This window comes from Anabas testudineus, unplaced genomic scaffold, assembly GCF_900324465.2.
Source record: "Anabas testudineus unplaced genomic scaffold, fAnaTes1.2 Contig212arrow_ctg1, whole genome shotgun sequence".
Taxonomy (NCBI): Eukaryota; Metazoa; Chordata; class Actinopteri; order Anabantiformes; family Anabantidae; genus Anabas; species Anabas testudineus.
The window spans coordinates 40,980-51,073 of NW_022872803.1; the positions used below are offsets into that span (position 1 = coordinate 40,980).

The 10,094-nt window shown below is 42.1% G+C and overlaps 1 protein-coding gene across 1 annotated transcript; it reads left to right on the top strand.

Moving 5' to 3' along the window:
* The first annotated feature begins 221 nt into the window (after positions 1 to 221).
* On the top strand, positions 222 to 2,019 carry LOC113147675 (microfibril-associated glycoprotein 4-like). Its single transcript, XM_026338833.1, has 6 exons — positions 222 to 352; positions 454 to 609; positions 770 to 808; positions 905 to 1,001; positions 1,170 to 1,337; positions 1,776 to 2,019. Exons 3-6 carry the CDS (start codon positions 782 to 784, stop codon positions 2,012 to 2,014), a joined length of 531 nt encoding a protein of 176 aa, XP_026194618.1. The 5' UTR covers positions 222 to 352; positions 454 to 609; positions 770 to 781; the 3' UTR covers positions 2,015 to 2,019.
* Positions 2,020 to 10,094: the final 8,075 nt, after the last annotated feature.

Genomic DNA, 10,094 nt, shown 5'->3' on the forward strand with positions numbered 1-10,094 from the left:
TTAATATACTGTGACATTTTTTAAATGAAATAATGTCTTTCAAAAGTTTTATCACAAAGTGAGTGAGTCCTCACAGCGAAGGAGGACAACACATTTAGGTTTCTTCAGTGTTATACAATCCATGAGTACTGTATTCACACTGGAGCGCGTGGAGCAAATTTTCCCCCATTTTCCCCCCCATTTACCAAAGTGTTGTATGGTTGTGAAATAATGAATACTTTATTGATCCCCTTGGAAACAGCAGCTGCTCAGTCACGTGTTGATCTTTGGAACATAAATACAGCTGAGAGACAGTGGACCCTCCACATGACTCACCGACTTCACATTAATCGGCTGAACTCTAACAATGAAGGTAGCTTTATGTTGTCAACGTCCTCAGCAGTGTCTCACTTTGTATTTGAAGTTTGTCCAATGATTCAATCAACACAAATGACAACATGTCCTCTGTTCCAGACAGTACCAGTCCTCTTCCTCCTGCTGGCTCCACTGTTGACCAGCTGCTCAGAGCTCTACAGACCAGTTGACTGCAGCGACATCCGTCAACGAGACAACAGCTCACCCAGTTGAGTGTACACCCTCTATCCTCTTGGAGAAAGGTCAGCTGTCCAGGTAAGCTCCGTCCTGTCTGGGAGACAGGTTAATGTCTAGAAGAAGAAGACGGTGTAAAGATGAGACCACGAGGACGGATTCTGAGAGAAACACACTAACAAGTAGTTTGTAGTAGTGGATGTGGTTTTAGATCCTAACTAATAAATGTGTGTGTGTGTAGGTGTACTGTGACATGGACTCATCAGGAGGAGGATGGACGGTGAGTATTTGAACTGAACGTCAGTAAGAACACTTCCTGTTTGACTGTCACAATAAATCACCGCCTTGTTGTCTGGAAACAACAACCTGTCCACAGGTGTTCCAGACGAGGATGGACGGTACAGTGAACTTCTACAGACCCTGGGATTACTACAAGTTTGGGTTCGGTGACCCTGCTGGAGAGTACTGGCTCGGTGAGACCTGAAACCAGACTGACTTCTTACTACATGAAATTCACTGTGTAGAAAGTACAAATACAGCAGCATGTCCTGTTCACTTGTTTTAGTTTTATGCTGACATTTACCATCTCTGTAGACTTGATGGACAGGATCAAACCATTTCTTAAATTTGTGTGTGTCCAGGTCTGGACAACATCTACTACCTGACAAACCAGAGAAAGTCCGAGCTGCTGGTCGACATGCAGGACTTTGATGGTAAAAAAGCATTTGCTCGTTACTCCTCGTTCTCCATCAGTGGAGAGTGTGATGGATACAAACTGAATGTGTCTGGATTCACTGATGGAGGAGCAGGTGCGTTATCAGAAACAGGTCCTATCTTTTTTCACTATGATTAGATGATACATCTATGATATGTTGATACCTAGAAACAGATTAATGTTCAGCAGCATCTTCATTACTGGTGGAAGAATAAAATACGTGGAAAATGAAAAGAGTTCCAGGATGAACAGAGAGAATCACCTCAGCTCATCTCTCTTCATAAACTTGTGTCATCGTGACTTTTTCTAACCAATGAAAACCAAATGAAGTATGACAGTAGAAACAGTCCTCACTGTGTTGGTTAACCCACAGGTCGTTTTATTGTCCCCTGTAACAAGAGCAGCAGCGATCAGGTCTTTGTTTCTGAGACTTTGGATCCTCAGACTCAATTTGTTCTTGGAGTCTAAGTAGACAAACCAGTGACAAACTGTGCTGCCTTCAGTTCATTTGTGACTTTAAATGTTTTTGTAGGAGACGCCCTGACTTATCACAGCGGACAGAAGTTCTCCACCTTCGACAAAGACCAGGATTCTTGGCCCAACAACTGTGCCAGATCATTCATGGGGGCGTTCTGGTACAACAGCTGCCACTTTGCAAACCCTAACAGCGCTTATCGCTGGGGGGCTGATGGTACTCTATATGCTGTTGGAGTGGAGTGGTACCAGTTTAAGGGTCACCATAACTTTTCACTTTATATATGTCCCCTTTAGGCAATATTATTAGGAAACACTCTATAAATTTCCATTGTTATGCAGATGATACCCAGCTATCTTTATCTATGAAACCAGGAGAAACTAATCAATTAGTCAAACTTCAGGAATGCTTAAAAGACATAAAGACCTGGATGTCCTCCAATTTTCTTCTCCTAAATCCGGACAAGACAGAGGTTATACTGTTTGGGCCTAAAAATCTCAGAGACACTATGTCTAAACACATTCTCACCATTGATGACTTAGTTCTGGCCTCAAGTAATACTGTAAGAAACCTCGGAGTTATCTTTGATTAGGATATCTCCTTCACTTCATACGTCAAAGTAATCTCTAGAACTGCCTTTTTTCACCTAAGAAACATTGCTAAAATTAGGAGCATCCTGTCCCAAAGTGATGCTGAAAAACTAGTCCATGCATTTGTAACTTCCAGACTGGACTATTGTAATCCCTTATTAATGGGATGTCCCAATAACTCATTAAAGAGCCTCCAGTTAATCCAAAATGCTGCAGCCAGAGTTCTGACTGGAATTAGCAAGAGAGATCATATTTCTCCAACGTTAGCTTCTCTCCATTGGCTCCCTGTTAAATCCAGAATTGAATTTAAAATTCTTCTCCTAACTTATAAATCTCTTAATAATCAGGCTCCATCTTATCTTAAAGAACTCATAGTTCCTTATCTTCCAAGCAGAACTCTCCGTTCTCAGGTTGCAGGTTTACTTGTGGTTCCTAGAGTTTCCAAATGTAGAATGGGAGGCAGAGCCTTTAGCTACCAAGCCCCTCTCCTGTGGAACCAGCTCCCAGTTCAGGTTCGGGAGGCAGACACCGTCTCTACATTTAAGACTAGACTTAAAACTTTCCTTTTTTATAAAGCTTATAGTTAGAGATGGATCAGGTGACTCTGAACCATCTCTTAGTTATGCTGATATAGGTTATTCTGCTGGGGGACCTCTACTGATAAACTGAGCTCCTCTCCTCTCTCCTTTCTCCTGTATCAATGCAAATGCCACCATTGCATGTCATTAACTTTGTGTCTTCTCTCTCTTTTAGTTGTGTTTCCTCCTCTCTGTCTCCCTCTCTCTGTACTTTTCTGCAGGTATCCTCGGCCTGGAGCTGTACATCTCCAGAATCCAGTTCATCTGCCCAATGTTCTTGATACTTGTTGTTGTCTTTATTGCCTGCTGTTCTTTTCTCTCTTCTCTTTCCACTCACCCCAACCGGTCGAGGCAGATGGCCGCCCACTATGAGCCTGGTTCTGCTGGAGGTTTCTTCCTCTAAAGGGAGTTTTTCCTCTCCACTGTTGCCTAAAGCTTGCTCAAATGGGATTGTTGGGTTTTCTCTATAATTTTTTGTATAAATATTTTCTGTAAGGTCTAAAACCTTACACTGTAAAGTGCCTTGAGATAACTTCTGTTGTAAATTGGCGCTATACAAATAAAATTGAATTGAAATTGAATTGAATAACTACTCCCTCAAGAGCATCTACATGAAGATCCGTCCTGTGCAGTAAATGTCCAGAACAAACAGACAGCAGAAGATCTGACGTCGATCTATCAAGTATTGATCTTTAGAAACAACACGCTGCCCTCATATGAAGAAGGATGAGGCGACTGTGTAAATATAATCTACTGCAGCTGCTACAGCGCTCTGCAGACATCTGGATGTTTTGTCGGTGGCTTCTGTCTCAGTGTATTAAAGGGTTTGAAATGTACCAGGACTCTGTGATACGACCTTTTCACATACTGCAGCAACATTTGTTCTTCTGTTTTTTCCTTCTGGTGCATTTGACAAAGACCCAGTTTGCATAACCACAGGTTTTGAGTGCTTCCTTGATGTGTTTGTGTTCCTTCTTCTTTCCCTCTGTTCGTGTAGGCTCTAATCATTCTGACCCTTTAATGCTCTTTGTAAAAGATTATTTAAAATAAAATCATAGAAATTTAGGAAATACCTGCCTTCATCAATTCAATTCAATTCAATTCAATTTTATTTGTAGAGCGCTTTTTACAATTGACATTGTCACAAAGCAGCTTTACACAACCAAAGAACAGTACATGAACAGTGAATGTGTAAGAATCATAATAATCAGATTGTCCCTGATGAGCAAGCCGAGGGCGACAGTGGCAAGGAAAAACTCCCTGAGAAGGCAACAGGAAGAAACCTTGAGAGGAACCAGACTCAACAGGGAACCCATCCTCATATGGGTGATTACATGCTCTGTAGGCAGCAGTCCAGTATAACAGTTAATGTCTTTTAAGTTAGTATGGAGTCCAGTTAGTTAATTGCAGGCAGACTTGTTCCATTCCTTGACTATTGAGCGTTGAGTCCAGACCTCCAAGAAACAGCTTCCGACGTCCGCCGAGGCCGGGACCGACATCATAGTAGCTTGTGACCAATCCAGTCTCCAAACGCATCCCAAAGGGCAAACGGTGGATCCAGGCGACGAGATCTCCAGCCAGAAGTTGGGCATCAGGACGAGTCAGACAGGTCCAGAGGGCAAAGGGTGGAATGACGTGTAGCTCGACAGAGAGACAGGAAGAGGGAAAAGAGAGAGGGAGAGGGAAAGAGAGAGAAGAGGAGAGATTGCAGTTAGTTGTATTCACAGTCAGATAAAGTTTGAGGTGAATGTATATTTAGTGTAGTGCAGCAGGGACTCCGGCAGGACTAATTATGACAGCCTAACTAAAAGGGTGGGTTCAGAAGGAAACACAGACATGAGGGCGCACTGGGATGTAGAGCAACCAAACACTTCACCATCAACAAACCCGAGTGATCAGTGAGAGTTGGGAAGACAGCATCTAAACATACCAGTTCACCATAATGCTCTACGTCCATGAGTCCTTCCCAGATCTATTTACTCAAATGCTTGACTAAATAGATAGGTTTTCAGCCTAGACTTAAACACTGAGACTGTGTCTGAGCCACAAACGTATTTGGAAGGCTATTACATAACTTTGGGGCTTTGTAAGAAAAAGCTCTGCCACCAGCTGTAGTTTTTAGGATACGAGGTACTGACAGGCAGCCAGCATCCTTTGAGCGAAGTAGGCGTGGTGGATCATAAGACACTAGCAGTTCACTTAGATACTGCGGCGCAAGACCATTTAATGCTTTAAATGTCAAAAGTAGTATTTTAAAATCAATGCGAAATTTTACGGGGAGCCAATGAAGTGTAGATAAGATAGGCGAGATGTGATCGTATCTTCTGGTTTGAGTGAGGACTCTTGCTGCTGCATTCTGAACTAACTGAAGCTTGTTTATGCACCTGGTTGAACAGCCAGACAGTAAGGCATTACAGTAGTCCAACCTAGAGGTGATGAAAGCATGGACTAATTTTTCTGCATCATTTAGTGACAAAATATTACTTATCTTGGCAATATTTCTGAGGTGAAAGAAAGCTGTCCTGGTGATATTATCTACATGAGTTTCAAATGAAAGACTGGAATCTAGAATCACACCAAGGTCTTTGGCTGTTGCACTAGATGTAACAGAAAGGCCATCTAGAGTTACGATGTGATCTAAAATCTTGCTTCTAGCAGCAGATGATCCTATAACTATTACTTCTGTCTTATCTGGATTTAGCAGAAGGAAGTTAATTAGCATCCAGTCTTGTATATCCTTTACACATTGCTCAACTTTATTAAGCAGTTTGATCTCATCTGGTTTTGATGAAACATATAACTGTGTGTCGTCAGCATAACAATGAAAGTTAATACCATGTTTACGGATAATGTTGCCCAGAGGAAGCATGTAGAGGGAAAAAAGCAGGGGGCCTAAAACTGAACCCTGTGGAACACCAAACTCCACTGGAGAGCATGTGGAGTAATCGCCATTTAGATCTACATACTGATAACGATCAGTCAAATAGGACCTAAGCCAGGAGAGGGCCGTTCCCCTAATTCCAACAACATTTTCTAGTCTGTGAAGGAGAATACTATGGTCAATCTGTGCTGTGATGAGGCCTAAATCCTGACTGATAGAGTTCATGTATGTTATTTCTATGAAGATACGAGGATAGCTGCCCAGCTACTATCTTTCGAGAATCTTAGAGATAAAGGGGAGGTTTGATATCGGCCTGTAATTGGACAGCTGACAAGGGTCGCGATCAGGTTTCTTGATTAGCGGTTTAATAACCCTAATTTAAAACACTTTGGGACATACCCACAGCTGAGTGAGGAATTTATGATTGTCAGCAGGGGTTCTATTATTTCTGGCACTATCTGTTTTAGAAAGTGTGTCGGTATAGGGTCTAATGTACAGGTTGAAGATTTTGCAGAAGAGATGAGTGAAATTAGTTCATTCTCTTCAAGAGGTAAACTAAATTGTCTGGTTTTAAAGCTTGAATTTTCTGCCTTATATTTACAATTTTGTTATTGAAAAAGTTCATGAAGTCCTCACTACTGCACAACGTTGTTGTGGAGATATCTGCAGTAGTTTTCTTTCTAGTTAACTTGGCTACTGTATTAAATAAAAATCTAGGGTTATTTTTGTTGTTTTCTATAAGAGTGGAGAGATACGTTGATCTAGCTGCACTAAGAGCTTTTTTATAGTTCAGGATGCTCTCCTTCCACGCTATCTGGAATACTAACAATTTAGTTTGGCGCCATTTACGTTCTAACTTTCGAGTAGTCTGTTTTAAGACGCGCGTGTCATCGTTATACCAAGGAGCAAGTTTCTTATCTCTGATGACTTTTCTTTTAACTGGAGCTACATTATCTAAGGTATAACGTAATGACGACTCGAGATATTCAGTCGCCTGGTCTAGTTCTGTGGTGTCAGACGGTGATCCAATCAAAGTTGATAACTCTGGAAGATTACTAATAAAGTTCTATGCGGTAGTTGATTTAAATGTACGTTTAATGCGATAGCGCGGCACTGAGTATACATTGTTAATATGACACACTGTAGTTGAAACAAGATAGTGGTCTGAGATAACTTCAGACAGTGGGAGCGTAAGTAAATTTGTTATACTTAAACCGAAGGATATTATTAAATCTAAGGTGTGACCCGCTTTATGAGTGGGTCCTACTACACACTGATCTACTCCTAGCGAGTCCAATATGGACATAAATGCTGTTCTCAGAGGGTCTTTTGGATTCTCAAAGTGAATATTAAAATCTCCAGCAATTAACGCTTTGTCTACAGAAACAACTAGGCTAGAAAGGAAATCTGCAAACTCACAAAGAAATTCAGAGTAGGGCCCTGGGGGTCTGTAAATGATAATTAGCGGGATCGGCTGAGCAGACTTTATATTTGTATCTATACTTGTTATGTTACTATAAAGACATTCAAAAGCTTTAAATTTGTGTACATGCTTTTGTACGATAGTCAGTTTATCATTATAAATAACTGCGACACCTCCTCCTCTACCAGTCAGACGAGGCTGGTGAATTCATCAATTCAACATTGACATCCAGTGCTGCTGGAAAAGTAAGTGAACTGAAATTCAACATGGATTTGTCCAAGTTTTCAAACAAATAACTTTTTTAGTTATAGAACTGCTACTAAAATCAGATCACTCTTTAGTTTCTGCAGGAATTATAGTGAAATATAGAAAATTCCAGAGGGTTCACAAACTTAATACACTTTTTTTTTAAGATAAGATAAGAAAACCTTTATTAGTCCCACAATGGGGAAATTGCATTTTTACAACAGCTTAAATACTAGACTGTCAGAAAGACAGTCTGACCAAAGGAGACGAAAGACTAAACTGGCACAGTCCGAGATAAATAGGCTATGAAACCTGACAGTATAAACAGTTCAGTAATAAATAAAATATATACATGTAAGTATAGTATATGTAGCAGTATGAGTATGTACAGTATATGGATATTACTAGATGGCAGTATTGAAAATGTGTGACCTGTGGTATCATGTCTTCGAATGACCACTCGGAGCTGCTCTGGATGTTGGTAACAGCAGGTTTATTCGGCAACTGTAGTTTCACAAGGGATTACAAAGACAAAATGGATCATGTGCTGTGGGTAATCTGTTCGTGCGCTCCGTCTCTCGGGAAATCCTCCGCGCTTCTTAAGATTACCCATTCATAGTTCAATACAGTCTGCAATGTGATCATATAGTGGACTATGTGTTTACGAAAAGGATAAAAATAAATAAACAAATTATTCTAACCTTACAACAGTAAAAATTAATTAATACAAAATAAAACATACCAACAGTGTAGCTTACACTGGACTGTTACCTTCTTATATTTTCATTACAATATGAAACACTTGACAACAAATTACAGCTCCACTTAAAACATGTAACTGAGCCAGATAACAAATATAATCTTAACCACATTTTTACAATATAAACATTATCAAACAACAATGACATACCTGTAGTTTCACAAGGGATTACAAAGACAAAATGGATCATGTGCTGTGGGTAATCTGCTCGTGCGCTCCGTCTGGAGAGATAGCACCATTAGAGTTAGCTAGTTAGCTTAAGGCTTCGACATTTCAAGCTAATACACACACAAAATGGTTCACAAGTCAACAAAATCACGGCGAAAACAATCAACAAATCGCTACTATCAGCCTCATAGTGCTGGTACAACTTTTATATACTTTTAATAAAGTTTACACACTTTGCCCAGGGAGCACATTCACAAGCACGTTACCTCTCGGGAAATCCTCCGCGCTTCTGAAGATTACCCATAATCCCTTGGTTTTACTACCGAATGTATGTGCAACATTTTACCAGCAGGTGGCGAATTGCCCCTTTTAGCTGGATTTAACCAGCATACACTTTAACTATGTTACAAATGTACATTGTGTAAGTGGGTTTATGATTATTGTCCAGGTGTAATATGAGTATCAGCAGTGTTCATTGTACAGTCTGACTGCAGCAGGGAGAAAAGATCTGCGTAATCTCTCCTTCGCACAGCGAGGGTGAATCAGTCTGTCACTGAAGCTGCTCCCCAGAGCAGACAGGGCGTCCTGCAGTGGGTGAGACTCGTGGTCCAGCATGGATGTCAGTTTTGCCAGGACCCTTCTCTCACCCACCTCTCGCACTGAGTCCAAGGGACAGCCCAGGACAGAGCTGGACTTCTTGATTACTTTGTCCAGCTTCTTCCTCTCCCTCTCTGTGATGCTGCTGCTCCAGCAGGCCACACCGTACAGGATGGCTGATGCCACTACAGAGTCATAGAAGGTCTTCAGGAGTGCTCCCTTCACTCCAAAAGACCTCAGTCTCCTCAGGAGGTACAACCTGCTCTGCCCCTTCCTGAACAGTGCATCCGTGTTATGAGTCCAGTCTAGTTTATTGTTTAGGTGAACACCCAGATACTTATAAGAGTCCACTCTCTCAATATCTGTTCCCTGTATGTTCACCAGTGAGGGGACAGCAGGCTGCCGTTGGCGAAAATCCACCACCATCTCTTTGGTTTTCTTCGCATTGATCAGAAGGTGGTTTTGCCGACACAAGGCCACAAAGTTCTGCGTAAGTCCTCTGTACTCCGCGTCTTCATCGTCAGTGATCAGGCCGACAATCGCAGAATCATCAGAGAACTTCTGCAGAACACAGCTGTCCGTGTTGTGCCTGAAGTCTGCAGTGTAGAGGGTGAAGAGGAAGGGGGCCAGAACAGTCCCCTGGGGGGCACCCACACTGCAGGTCACCCGGTCAGACGTACAGTCCCGGGCTCTCACAAACTGTGGCCTATTTGTGAGATAGTCCAGGATCCACTCTGTAAGATCAAGGTCCACGCCAGCCCTCTCCAGTTTGTCTTTCAAAAGCACCGGCTGGATGGTGTTGAAAGCACTCGAGAAATCAAAAAACATGATCCTCACAGTGCTGCCAGGCTTCTCCAGGTGAGTAAGAGCACGGTGTAGAAGGAAGATAACAGGGTCCTCTACTCCGATGCCAGGTCGGTAGGCAAATTGCAGTGGGTCTAGGGAAGGGCCCACTGTGGAGCGGAGGTGGCCCAGGACCAGTCTCTCCAGTGTCTTCATCAGATGTGAAGTAAGGGCCACTGGTCTGAAGCTGCTGGGATCTCTGGCATGTGGTGTCTTAGGCACAGGTACCACACAGGAGGTCTTCCAAAGTTCTGGTACCACCCTCAGCTTTAGGCTCAGGTTAAAGACAT